This window comes from Halichoerus grypus, chromosome 11, assembly GCF_964656455.1.
Source record: "Halichoerus grypus chromosome 11, mHalGry1.hap1.1, whole genome shotgun sequence".
NCBI classification, from domain to species: Eukaryota; Metazoa; Chordata; class Mammalia; order Carnivora; family Phocidae; genus Halichoerus; species Halichoerus grypus.
Window position 1 is genome coordinate 54,481,258 of NC_135722.1, and position 14,479 is coordinate 54,495,736.

At 40.9% G+C, this 14,479-nt stretch overlaps 1 protein-coding gene and 1 long non-coding RNA gene across 4 annotated transcripts in view; both read left to right on the forward strand.

Annotated features, from left to right (window-relative positions):
- Positions 1-14,479, forward strand: part of LOC144379449 (uncharacterized) — a 707,761-nt gene that overhangs the window by 256,616 nt on the left and 436,666 nt on the right. The window lies entirely within an intron of this gene.
- The window catches only part of UVRAG (UV radiation resistance associated), a 316,572-nt gene continuing 304,029 nt past the window's right edge, over positions 1,937-14,479 (forward strand). For all 3 annotated transcript variants that reach the window (XM_036082832.2, XM_078058561.1, XM_078058560.1), the window contains exon 1: positions 1,937-2,253. In XM_036082832.2, coding sequence (XP_035938725.1) covers positions 2,137-2,253 — 117 coding nt within the window. In that variant the 5' untranslated portion in view covers positions 1,937-2,136. The remainder of the gene's footprint in view (positions 2,254-14,479) is intronic.

Below are 14,479 nucleotides of genomic sequence, written 5' to 3' on the forward strand. Positions count from 1 at the left end.
GAATTATGCAGCCCCAGGATAAGGACTACCTGGAGCCACCAGAAAGGCAAGGAAAGATTCTCCCTTAGAGCCTTCTGAGAGAGTGAAGCCCTGCCAACACCTTCATTTTGGGCTACTGGCCTCTAGAACTGTGAAAGAATAAAATTCTGTTGCTGTTGTTGTAAGCTACCTAGTTTGCGGTAATGTGATACAGCAGCCTCAGGGAACTAATACAGCTTGGAAGCAGAAAAGTGCTTTCTGTGAAATTCCACCAGATCTTGGCACTACATGAGTTGAACCACTTGAGATTTGGGATTTCTTGACTAATCCCTTCTCAACAAACACCTGACCACACACCCATGAGGAACCACACACCCATGAGGAACCACTCGATGTCTCAGAATAGGAGACAGTGTGACATCCATGTTAGCCAGTCCTGGGGTCAGATCCAAAGTGTCTTCAGGCTTCTGAACACCCTGGAAAGATAGTATGCTTACCTTTTATTAAACTATTTTTAGTGCAGTTATTATATGTGAGGTCTTCACTGGCACTTTACATATGTTGATTTACTTAATCCCTACAGCAACCTTATTATTATTTTACAGATGGGAAAACCAAAGTGGAAAGATGGGAACTGGTTTGCCTAGGAACACATAGCTAGAAAGTGGCAGAGCCAAGATTCCCAAACTGCCTGATTTCTGTTGTGTCTGATTCTAAAACACTGTGTTCTTTCATCTATATCAGTCCAGGTGGTGGATAAATTCACAGTCTGGGGGTGGGGGTGGGGGTGGGTGGGGGGAAGGCAGATTGATATCCTGCAGAATGAGTCAATGCTATTTATTATAGAAGCAATTGCTATGTATGCTATCATTATGATCAAGGAAGTCTTCATGGAAGAGGTGGCATTTGAGTTGGGTCTTCACTTAAAAAACAAACATGTACTGATTATCCAGCAGGTCCTGGAAATACAGAGATGAACGACAAGCTCCTTTTGCTTGAGGAATTCAACGTGTGTGTGTGTGTGTGTTACACACTTATTAAAAGACAATGCAGTAGAATAATCAGAAATATGGTAGAGGCAAGGTTCCTAACTCAGGCTCCCAGACTAGATCAGGGAAGCCTTTTGGAAGAAGGGACCCCACCCCCGGATGAGATTTGATGGATAAGTAAGCACTAGGAGGAGAAAAGTAGCAAAGGCTTTCTAAAGACAGCATAAGCAACACACTCCGAGAGGTGAAACCGCGTCCTGGGTGCCTGGCACACCTTATAGCTCAGCGTACTAGTTAGGGGAGTGCGAAGAGGGTCGTGGACTTGTGGGTTGGAGTTGGTCACGGAAGAGCAGGTGGGACTGCCCGTCAGGTTTCTAGTCTCCGTGCATCCTGAGTGGTGGCCTTCTGTCGAACCATAAAATACTCCTTTTCAATCCCCGCACGTTCCTGGGAGCCCTTCAGGAAAAGGGTGATCAGGGAGCTTGCAACAGCGGATCAAGACTCACGACCCAGCTGGCGCCAAACGGGTCCCCGCCCCCCGAGGGAGGCCGGTTACCATGGCAACTAGGTTCGGGCGGAAGTGGCTCGGAAGATTGACTCTCACTAATCAGGTGACTCTCCTGCCTCCTGCACGTGACAACAGAGCCCAGGCGCGCTCTCTACCTAATCAGACCCCGCCCCTCTTTCCCCTTACTGACAACTGACACCGACCTAGAGCAATGGCCTTTGCGGATCCGCCAGGAGACCCCGCCCCACGGTACTGAAAGAACCAATTAGACTGGGAAAAAAAGAAGCAACGCCCCAGGTTTCACCCCGGTTTGACAGACGCGATTTAGGCCATCCCCCGGTCCCTCCGCCCCGAGCCCATTCCGACCGGCGATGGACAGACCTTCTACCCAATAGCACGTCCCTTGTCTGTCGTTGGGTCCCGCCCCCGTGGCAGCCGAACCAATGAGCAAGCCAGGTCTCGGCGGGGTGGTGGGGGTTGCACTGCGGTAATATGGCTCTTCCCTAGCCAGCGGCGGTGGCGGCCGGAGGTTGGGTAGAGCAGTTCTGCCTCTCGGGTGGCGGGTTTCTGGGCTGCAGGGGCTCGGCGGGTCGAGGCTAGGCGGTGGTGGCGGATGCCGGAGGAACGCGGGCCCCGCCGCTTGGCGGCCCCTGGGTCAAGATGAGCGCCTCAGCGTCGGTCGGGGGCCCGGTCCCCCCGCCGCCCCCGGGCCCGGCGGCCTCGCTGCCACCCGGTTCTGCAGCGCGGGCCCTGCATGTGGAGCTGCCCTCTCAGCAGGTAACCCCGCGGGCTCGCGGCGCTCGGCGGGGGGCGGGGGGGGGGGCGGGAGGAGGCCGGGGAGGAGAGCCCGTGGGCGGCGGGCGGACCCTGTGCCAGCCAGGAGACCCGGAGAAGTGCCCGGGGAGAACTCGCGGGACCGAGGATTTGAGGATTGTGAGGGGAGGGAGCCAGCGATGGCCGAAGCTTTGGGAGATCCCCGAGTCTCCGGAGAGATCCCGTTACTGGAGACCGGCTGCAGAGAGACTGGAAGAGACCCAGTGGAACTCCCTGGGGGCCCCGGCCTGAGCCCGCCTCTCCCCCGCTGGGGGGGCTGGGGATTCCCCTGCGCGGACCCTCCTCCTTATCCCTCCGGGGAAGGGACCCGGGGAAGCCCGGGTGTCCCATGAGAGACGGGGAAAGCGCTTTTCCTTTCTCAAGCCATTTGCGGAGAAACCAGTTAGTATTCTTTCCTAGGGGAGAAGTTGAGGAGTCTTTATGGTTTCTAGCGTTTACTTTTAATCTCCTTGTTATGAAGTACTCCCCTCAGCTTCCCAAGAGAAATCCTTTGGGACTTTGGGGTTTCCTTCCTAATTCTCAGACCCCCAAGGATCTCATTTTAGCAATTTAGGGGGCACTTTCCTACTTCATTCCCTCAAATGACTCTCCTGGAAGGAGGATTTGATGTATTTATTTGTGTCTTCCCCCATCCTTTAGCAGGGGCTTTGAGGGCTTCTTGGGTCCACATTGTAAGGGGATAATAAAGAGAGAACGCTGTTTGGGGATCTGACACAATGTGTGTGTACAGTACTTCTTCCCTCCACCACTCCCTTGCCCTTATAAAGTACTTTTCACCCTCTCTTGTATTCCCCCTTCCAAGACGAGGACCTAGGAAAAACTGTCAGTTACTGAGAGTTTACCACGTAGGATTTGTGCAAAGTGCTCAACGGCCGGTAGTTCATTTCATCCTGGCGACTCTATGAGATCGCTATTTTTATGATTTCCCATTTTGTAGTTCAGCAAACTGAGGCTTAAAGATGTAAAATCACTCGCCCAAAGCCTTGCAGTTAGGAAGGGCAGTGGCTGGGTTTCACACTCCTGCCCTCTGACCCTGTAGCCCATGCACATGGTTGTGTGCTTGACACTGGGGCAACTACCTTCACTCAGAATGGAGCATATTCCTTTATCCTTCCTTCAACTTTATATCCTTGCTCTAGTACTTAGGAAAGATTCTTCAAGAAGAAAGTAGAGTTTGGGGCAGGGGGTGGGTGGGAAATGGGATGGATTTGAATGCAGTGGAGGAGGTGCTAAAGCAGAGAGCGGCACTGGTGATCATAGCTACAGTGGCCACTGAGCTGAATTGTGTGCAGAAGCAGGGCTTTTTATGTGGTGGAAGAGGGTTTAAAGATGGGGTTAGCATATGCCCTAGTTTTGTGGTGCTGTTGGGAAGCCAGTTGTTGGAGAGTATTAGGAGTTTGAGGGTAGTGAGGTTTGGATTGTATTTATGAGGTCCTGGGAGGGAGTAGAAGTCTGGTAGGGGAGACCAGCCTCTGGAATGAGCATTAATGTGAATTTTCATGTGTGTGGGGAGGTGGATTGTAAGGATGGATACTGAGAGAGGTGTTGGCACTGTTGAAAGCAGCCTGGAGAAATTCTAAGAAATTAAGGGCCAAGAGGGATTTAGTTTGGGGGAGCTTTGGGAAAATGTGGGATTAAGAAAGAGAAAGCATCATTTGTTTCATAGAATGCATTCTCCAATAACAGTTCACAGTTTAAAATTGGGGGAAATAATTCAAACTGTCCATGGAATAAATTTAACTGCATTTGTAAGCCTTTGTCAAATTTTTGGATTTGTGCCGAGGGATATATGGTGGCTTAAGTGTTCAACTGAATGCTGTATGAGCTCTGAGTATGGTATTTACAGCTTTCTGGGGGTGTCATCCTTCTTGAATTCTTGGAAGGTAGCCTATGTGGCAAAAATACTTTTACTTTTGCAATTGATGTTCATTTAGCTTTGTGGGTCAAAGTGCTCAGGTTTTTAGGGTGTGAATACATAACATTTAAAAAATAAACATTTTTGTGAAAAACATTTTTGTGAAAGCGTTAACTGTATAAACTGCACTGATTACTTAGTACACAGCTTGACGAATTGTCACAAAGTGAACACAGTTACATAACCATTACCCAGATTAAAAATACAAAATTATTAGCATTCCAGAAGTCCCCCTTATGTTCTCTCCCATCTCTACCTTTTCTTTCTCTCCAGAGGAACCACTATTCTGATTTCTAAGAAGAGATCAGTTTTTGCCCATTCTTGAACCATATAAATGGAATCATGCAAAATGTAGCTTTTTGTAAAAAGTCTGGTTTCCTTTGCTCAGTATTGTTTGTGAGCATGATAGGATGTGTGTGTGTGTGTATAAAACTTTTTTATTTTAGCATTAATTCATTGTCTTTTTTTTTCCTTGCCTGTGGCTTTTGCATAATTTAAAAGGTTTAGATAAATTGGAAATTCAATTAATAACTTTCTTTTAAATAACACTTGAAAAATTATAACATTTTAATAAGATCCATGCTATTTGATAAAGTGTCAGTCTTTCAAAACAAGTAAGTAAACCTTGTTTTAGGATTTCTGTTGTTAAGTTGATTATCTCAAAGCATGGATTCAGTGGTTCCTCCAGCCCACTTCTTTGCATTGTTGACATTTTGAGTGGGTAGGTGAGTCTGGGAGATGTTGAGCTACATCCATAGCTTCTACCCACAATATACCAGGAGCACCCGTCCAGTTCTGACAATCAAAAATGTTTTCAGGTGTTGCCAAATGTCCCTTAGGGGAGCAAAATTACTCCTGGTTGAGAACCACTGTTCTAAGATATATTTTCTTTTTTTTTAAAGATTTTATTTATTTATTTGACAGAGACACAGTGAGAGAGGGAACACAAACAGGAGGAGAGGGAGAGGGAGAAGCAGGCTTCCTGTTGAGCGGGGAGCCTGATGTGGGGCTCGATCCCAGAACCCTGGGATCAGGACCCGATCTGAAGGCAGACGCTTAATGACTGAGCCACCCAGGTGCCCCTAAGATATATTTTCATTTTAGGATAGAGAGTATTCCTGCTACTTTCTACTCATTTATTTCCGTCTTCATTAAGTCCCATTGATTCTAGTGGCTATAATGTTTAAAATGTTAATTTATTGTATTAGTTCTAAAGGTATTGGATTCCTTTTCCTAACCTGCCTCCAGGAAAAGATTTATTTTTTCTGCTCAAAGAAATTTCACAAAACTATGTATAAGACCTAAGTTATTTTTGTCTTATTTTAATCGACTTCTCTTTAAAAAATAAAGTTTAGTTAAGGCTGCATAACTCCTGAATCTTTATATGTGTGAGTAACTAGTCCATCATTATCAACCTGACTGTGTCAAATGGGACTACCACTTAATCTTTGTCTCTTTTTGCTTCTGTATGATCTTTTTTTTTTTTTTAAAGATTTTATTTATTTTTCAACAGAGAGAGAGAGACAGCGAGAGAGGGAACACAAGCAGGGGGAGTGGGAGAGGGAGAAGCAGGCTTCCCTGCTGAGCAGGGAGCCCGATGCGGGACTCGATCCCAGGACCCTGGGACCATGACCTGAGCCGAAGGCAGACGCTCAACGCCTGAGCCACCCAGGCGCCCTGCTTCTGTATGATCTTACTTTAACTGTAATTTAAGCATGAACTAGTCACGCATTTTGAAGACTGCTTTTGATCTTTAATTTTTGGTTGAGGTTTGTAATTAGTAAATATAAGCTCATCTTATATTCCTTCACACCCTTAGATTTAGGAGTTTTGAAATAAAATGTGTTTTGTGGTAGAGGCATTTAATATGTTCTTAAAAGTTTAATTGAGAGCATTTCTTTCCTCCCCAAGGTCTTCCTCACTTGAGTATAACCTAATTACATTTCTTAGATACTCAGAGCTGGGATGCTTTTTCCTGATTGTTTAGTGACCCTTTCCAGGAGGCTACATATTCCTTCAAGAATTTGATAAAAGCTACAGACACTTTCCTTAGAAAATGCACTTACATACATAGACAATTTTGCATGCAGTTTTGGTTCTCTTGAACCATATGTATATGGAAGACCCCAGATTAAATAGTCCTAAACTGGTTTATTCCCTTCCTTTAAAATTTTTTTTTTTTAATTTACAATTTATTACTTCTTTTAGACAATTGTCCATGTCAGTGTATATACATCTACCACATTTTGCACAATAATGTTTGGTTACCTTTGTTCAACTCTTGGTAGCCTTTTTGATTATTTCCAGTTTTCTCTATTACATTGTTGCAGTAAATATCCATGTATAGGTATCTTTGTACACCTGTGCTAATAATTCTGTAGGATGAATTTTGAGCAGTGAAATCACTCAAAGGAGATATATATATATACATATATATATATATTTAGATTGATATAGATGTATACAGTTATGCTTTATATGAAATATGTAAATTAAGATTTTTGTATATACATTTTTTTTTAACTTTAGAAGATACTAGCAAAGTGTTTCCCTAAAAGGACATGCCCACTACACTGCTACTACCAAATTTTGACAGTATGTCTTTCTCCATATTTTGTCAACTTTGGGCTCAGAAGTTTTCTCAATGTTTTCAAAAATGATTTTATGTATACAGATTTTATCTGTATGTAATAATATATATAGAATATAATCGTATAAATTATGAACATATATAACCATATGTATATATATTTATTTCTGTTATTTAAATTTGTATTTCTTTAATTATTAGTTATATTTTAATAGCTTCATTTATTGTATATAAAACATAATGTTAAGTACATGATCTCATTTATCCTTACACAACCCTATGAATTTCATCTTTGCCTAGCTTTATGTAGCATTTTAATTTCTTTTGTGAATTGCAGGTTTATTTATGTCCTTGGCATTAATTTTTCTGATTGCTTGCTTATGTTTTCCATTGACTTGTCCTGTTTTTGTTTTTGTTTTTTTTTAAGATTTTATTTATTTATTTGACAGAAAGAGAGCAGGAGAGCACAGGCAGGGGGAATGGCAGAGGCAGAGGGAGAAGCAGGCTCCCCGCTGAGCAGGGACCCCCTGATGTGGGGTCCTGGGATCATGACATGAGCTGAAGGCAGTCGCTTAACCAACTGAGTCACCCAGGCGCTCCTCTTGTCCTGTTTTTGGAACAGGTGGGCTATATTAGTGCTATTAGCCTTTATCTTCCCTGATTTTTTTTTAAATAGACCTTATTTTTCAGAACAGTTTTAGATTTACAGAAAAATTGAGATGAAAGATAGCACAGAAAGCTCTCATATACCCTACACCCATTTCCCCCATTCTTAACGTCTTTCAGTAGTATGATACATTTGTTATGATTCATGAACCAATATTGATGTATTATTAACTGAAGTCCACAGTTTATTCAGATTTCCTTAGTTAAAAAAATTGGGGTAAAATATACATAACAAAATTTGCCATTTTAATAATTCTTAAGTGTACAACTCAGGGGCATTACGTATATTCTCAGTGTTGTGTGTGCAGTCATTATCAGTATCTATTTCCAGACATTTTCATCATCCCAAACAGATACTGTACCCATTAAACAGTAGTTCCCCATTTTCTTCTTCCTCCAGCCCCAGGTAAACTCTCTTCTACTCTCTGTCCCTATGGATTTGCTTATTCTAAGTACTTGATATAAGTGGAATGATACAATATTTGTCCTTTTGTGTATGGCTTATTTTCAGCATAATGTTTTCATTGTTCTTCTGTGTTGGAGCATGTATCAGAATTTCATTCCTTATATGGCTAAATAATACTCTATTGTATGTATATGCTGCATTTTTTTTTAAAGTAAACTGTACGCCCAGCATTGGGCTCGAACTCAGAACCCGGAGATCAAGAGTCAATGCTCTACTGACTGAGTCAGCAGGGAGCCTCTGTAGTTTGTATATCCATTCATCTGTTAATGACCTTTTTCTGTGCCAGGATACCATCCTGAAAGCACATTATATTTGTCCTATCTCCTTAGTCTCTTGGCTGTGACAGTTCCTCAGATTTTTCCTTCTTTTTGATGACCGTGGCAGTTTTGAGTACTGGTCAGGTATTTTGTAGGATGTCCCTGTATTGGAATTAGTCTCATGGTTTGTTGTTGTTTTTTTTCTATGATTAGACTGGGGTTTCTCTGCTATAAGGTTACTCTTTCCCATTAACCCCTCTCTACTGTCCTCTTTGGAAGGAAGTCACTATGCACAGCTCACACTTAAGGAGTAGGGGATTCCTGTTCCCTCTCCTTGAGGGAAGAATATCTACATAAATTATTTGGAATTCTTCCACATGGGAGATTTATATCAGTAATCACTTCCTTTTACAGATGAGGAATCTAAGGTCTGGGTAACTTTCTCAAAGTCACACAGTGTCAACACAGGGACTGCAGTCAAGGTCTTTGATCCCTAGTTGCTATGGGCACCCACTCTTTGTAGATTGCTGGCGAAGTACAGAAGTTTTAAGTTACCTTAAGGTTCAGGCCCATCATGCTTTGTGTAGTTTATTTCCCACAGCACCTTTATCAAGCGCTATTGATTATGTAGTAGGAGCTGTATATTTTTATTTAATTTATTTATTTATTATTTACTTATTTTTTTAAGGATTTATTTATTTTAGGGAGTGAGCGCATGTATTTGTGGTGGGGGGGGAGGGGTAGGAGAGAGGGAGAGGGAGAATCTTAAGCAGACTCCCCGCGGAGTGTGGAGCCCAATGCAGGGCTCAATCTCAGCCACCCTGAAATCATGACCTGAGCTTAAACCAAGAGTTGGATGTTCAACTGACTGAGCCACCCAGGCGTGCCTGTGTTTTTATTTTTAAATTTTATTTCTGTATGAAAATTTCCTTTGAACAACTTTACAGCCTAAAGAGAAGGAAATGGGATTGAAACAAATACAAGAAAAAAATGGTAGAGAAGCACCAAAATGCTTTATAAAGCTTAATTTAGCTGTACATGATATATATTTTCCCCTTATACGTTTATTAGATATCTTACTTTTGCTAATCTAATCAAATCATCTTTTTATTATATTTTCAAAAAAAATCTGTTTCGTTGGTAAGGCCACTGAAGGCAGAAAGTTGTGTCTTACTGGGAATGTATGCTTCATGCAGCACAGCACTGTGCTATGTACATTCATTCCTTCCACAAATATTTATTGAACCCCTTACTTGTGACTCAAATTTAAAACATGTAATACCTATAAAATAGAATGATAGCAATTTTTAGCTGCTTTGGCTCTTGTAAACAAAACTGTATGATGAAGCTTCAGAAACTTGAAAAAAAATCAGCCTAAAATCATTTTTTTTTTTTAAGATTTTATTTATTTATTTGACAGAGAGCGAGAGCAGGAACGCAAGCAGGGGGAGTGGGAGAGGGAGAAGCAGGCTTCTTGCAGAGCAGGGAGCCCGATGTGGGGCTCGATCCCGGGACCCTGGGATCATGACCTGAGCCGAAGGCAGACGCTTAACGACTGAGCCACCCAGGCGCCCTCTAAAATCATTTTTATGTGACAAAATGCCATCAGGAATGTAAGAATTTTTATGTTTCTTTGTTTTTCCTGTGAAAATGTTTAGTTCTCCTTTGAAAGTAAAAGCTTTGTTCTTATTTAGTGTTTACTTTAAAATTTCTCTACAGGGTCACAATTCTTAACTTTGTGGCAGAAAATTCAGAAGTGAAACTGACCGGAAATAGAGCAAGAGCAGAATTGAAACTAATAAGTTGGGCCTGAAGTATATGGTGAAATGAAAAAAAAAAAAGGTTTTCATAGTTTCCATATGTGTACTTTTGATATCTGTGTATTTTTACCTGTCAGACTTATTACCACTGGGTGGAGGAATATTTGTCATTTTTAATGCACTTGAATGAGTGCAGCAAGAAACTAGGGGTATTTTAGAAAAATTGAAGACTAGGTCTATGTTAAGTGAGGTCTGATGACATCATTAATGTCTCAGGAAGAGTTAAATTTTTCTGATGCCTTGCATGATTTAGTAGTTGTTATATACTTAGGTTATACAGGTAGAGGAACACATGGAGAACCGAAAAGTTGACATTGGAATTTTCAGTGGTATAGGGGCGCCTTGGTGGCACAGTTGGTTGAGCATCCGACTCTTGGTTTTGGCTCAGGTCCTGATCTTGGGGTTGTGAGATCAGCTCTGTGTCAGGCTCCACGCTCAGCACAGAGTCCACTTGAGATTCTCTCTCCCTCTCCCTGCCCCTCTGGCTTGTGCGCGCATGTGCATGCGCTCTCTCTCTTAATAAATAAATAAATCTTTAAAAAAATAAGGTATAATTCCTAGTATACCTTCTTGGTTTAATATTATATAATTTTGTTTTCCATCTTCTTTTAAGGTAGAAGTGTGAATTTGAATCATAGAATTTTATAGATGCAAAATCTGAAGCCCTCAGAGTTGAAACTATTTCCTTGGTCATAGACTTGGTCCATCTGTTTATTCCCTTCCTCGAGGAGTCAATAGAGAGTATTAGTTTAACAAATCCAAATTCAGTGTTCCTTTAGTTCCTTTTAGTGACGGTTACCTGACAGTTCCTCTTGTTCCTTTTAGTGACAGATACCTGACCAGATCCTGGGCCTTAGTTCTACTGTGCTTGGCTGGGTGTTTGGGAATTTGTTTCTTAAACTTACCTCTGTGCTTTGACACATCATTTCAGCAGCTCTGGGAATTTTAGGCTAGAATTGAAATGGGAGAAAGACTATATTTTAAACTTCTCTTTACAGGCAGAACACTCAGACCCCACCCCCACGCCCTCTTTTATGGTATGAATTAGAGTGAAACTTTGGAAAATCCCTCTGTATTTGAAGTGATCAGTCTTCCTGTTTTGTCCCTGGGTACTTACCAGGCTGATCCTTTTTTTTCTTTACCATGTCTATCCTTTTTGAATAGTCCACTTAAAAGTACTGATTCTTTACCTTTTTTTTTTTTTTAAAGATTTTATTTATTTATTTGACAGATAGATACATAGTGAGAGAGGGAACACAAGCAGGGGGAGTGGGAGAGGGAGAAGCAGGCTTCCCGCTGAGCAGGGAGCCCGATGTGGGACTCGATCCCAGGACCCTGGGACCATGACCTGAGCTGAAGGCAGCTGCTTAACGACTGAGCCACGCAGGTGCCCCCTGATTCTTTACCTTTTTAAAGTTCTGAAACAACAACAGCTGGTGATTGTGGGCTCTGTGATGTCGGGAATTTCATTCTGTGTAATATTTGATGATGATTGCCATAGACCTCATTTACTAGAAATGTTATTAGGCATTGAAAACTTTAGTAAAGTGCGTTTGTTGGTTAAAGGCTGAGCCAGATAATGTTAAAGCTGAGCATTAGAACCTACTACTTAAGCATCTCTGTTTGTTTGTTGGTCCATTGAAATATCTGGCACTTTTTTCCCCACCATGGTTTTTAGAATGTCCTGAAAGAAGCATTCAGATATTTTTAAAAACAATGAGGAAGGGGTGTCTGGGTGGCTAAGTTGGTTAAGGGTCTGCCTTCGGCTCAGATCATGATCCCAGGGTCCTGGGATCAAGCCCCGCATCAGGCTCCCTGCTCAGCGGGAATCCTGCTTCTCCCTCTCCCACTTCCCCTGCTTGTGTTCCTGCTCTCACCGTCTCTCTCTCTCTCTCAAATAAATAAATAAAATCTTAAAAAAAAAACAAAAACAATGAGGAAAACTGGGAAGCTGAAACTGGCAGTTACCTTTGGCTTTTGTCAGTAGACTCCGGGGTAAAAAAGAGAAGATACAAATAAGTAAAAGTGGAAATCAGACTTATGATCTTTTTTTTTTTTTTCAGGAAAAGCTTGGTGTTCTTCACCATGACTGTACTTTTTTTTTTTTTTTTACTAAGGGTTTAACTCTGAACTATAAGTACTTCATATGTCATGTAAGCCTCTGTTAAAAGAAGTATAGAAGGAACTTAACTGCATCAGCCATTTATTCAACAGATATTTATAAAGCACCTTCTTTGAATTATGTTAGGAATGTGATTAGAAACTGTATGCCTCATTTCCTCCAACCTACTTATGTCTTTCTGAGGATATGAATTATTTCCTGTCACAATGCCAGTCATTTTTTTAATGAGACTACAGGAAAACTAAATATTTAAAAAATGTAACATGAAAATAACTTTATTTAGAATTATGAAAAAACTTTTTTTTAACCTTGATTGTCTACCTTAATGAATAGAATAATCTTACTGAGAAAACTGGTATTGCTTTCATCCACTAAACTGTTAATATCTAGCTATATATGGGAAGCAGCAATATGAAGAAGATTTTCTAAGTTTTCATTTTGAAAATAGATCACAAAGCAAGATAGGCAGGTAGGCTGTGGGTGCTCATTACAGGTCTAGGATATTTTATAGTACTGTACTCATTGCAGGAGAGAGTTGGTCCCATTATAAACTTACTGTAGAGTAGGTATTTCAGTCTTGTTTTCATGAATTGACTTAATGGAGTTTATTCTGCTTGGAAGGTATTTAATATAAATGTAAAAGTAAAGAACAGTTGTCTAGGTACTCTGGAGTGACTAGTTTACTTTTGATTTTCATGTTTTTCTATAAGAAGACATCAGTCTGATTATTAGATGGGGACAACAGAATTGCAGAATTTCTTAATTGCACCTTAGCTGTATTTTTTGTTTTTTGCTGCATTTTTGATAAATAAACTTGGCTATTTTAGGACTACCTGAAAATTACTAAAAAGTATTGCTCATGATTATTACCTTGAATTTTCAAGAAAAGGTTACAGTATCAATATCCTCTTTAATGAGGTAGCAAAATATGCAGCATATTTTAGGTAGTTATATAAGAAATAAAAATTAAATAAATTGATACTTAGAAGTAAACATAAGACCTCTTAAAAATTGAAAATTTAATTAATTGATATTAAAGTCCTGCTGTGTATCAAATACTGCATTAGACTGGGGTACGTCTTTCTCCAACTTCTCTTGTTGGAATACCAGAATATGTTTGAACATAGTTTTACAATATTTTTCTTTTTTCTTTTCTTTTTCATTTATTTATTCTTAAAGATTTTATTTATTTGTCAGAGAGATAGAGTGTGAGTGAGCACAAGCAGGGGGAGCTCAGGCAGAGGGAGAAGCAGACTCCCTGCCGAGTAAGGAGCCAAAAGCAAACACTCAACCAACTGAGCCACCCAGGTGTCCCTCTTTTTTAATTTGTATATCATTTTTATTTATTTATTTATTTTTTTTTAAATATTTTATTTATTTATTTGACAGAGAGAGACACGGCGAGAGAGGGAACACAAGCAGGGGGAGTGGGAGAGGGAGAAGCAGGCTTCCCGCGGAGCAGGGAGCCCGATGCGGGGCTCGATCCCAGAACCCTGGGATCACGACCTGAGCTGAAGGCAGACGCTTAACGACTGAGCCACCCAGGTGCCCCTGTATATCATTTTTATTGTGAGTGATTTGACAATGTCTGGTGTTAGGTATTTTTGTTTATTATTGTTTTTTAAAATTGAAGTATAATTGACATACATCATTAGTTTTGGGTATATAACATAATGATTTGATATTCATGTAAATTATGAAATGATTGGCACAATAAGTCTAGTTGACATCTGTCACTATACATAGTTCTTTTTTTTTTTTTTTAGTAAACTTTACTTTTTTTTTTAGTAAACTCCATCCCCAGTGTGGGACTCAAACTCATGACCCCGAGTTCAAAAGTCACATGTTCTACTGACTGAGCCAGCCAGGTGTCCCAGTCACCATATATAGTTACAAGAAAATTCTTTTTCTTGTGATGAGGACTTTTAAGATTTATCCTCGTAGCAACTTTCAAATATTTAGTACAGTATTATTAACTATAGTCACATTACATCTCCATGACTTACTTATTTTATAATTAGAAATTTGTACCTTTTGACCTCCTTCACCCAGTTCATCCCTCACCCCTTGTTTTACAATTTCTTTTTTTAACAAGTTCAGTTTTTTGTTTTTTATTTTTAAGATTTTATTTATTTATTTGACACAGAGAGAGAGATAGCTAGAGCAGGAACACAAGCAGGGGGAGTGGGAGAGGGAGAAGCAGGCTTCCCGCCGAGCAGGGAGACTGATGTGGGGCTCGATCCCAGGACCCGGGGATCATGATCTGAGCCGAAGGCAGACGCTTAACAACTGAGCCACCCAGGCGCCCCTCAAGTTCAGTTTTTTAAAAAAAT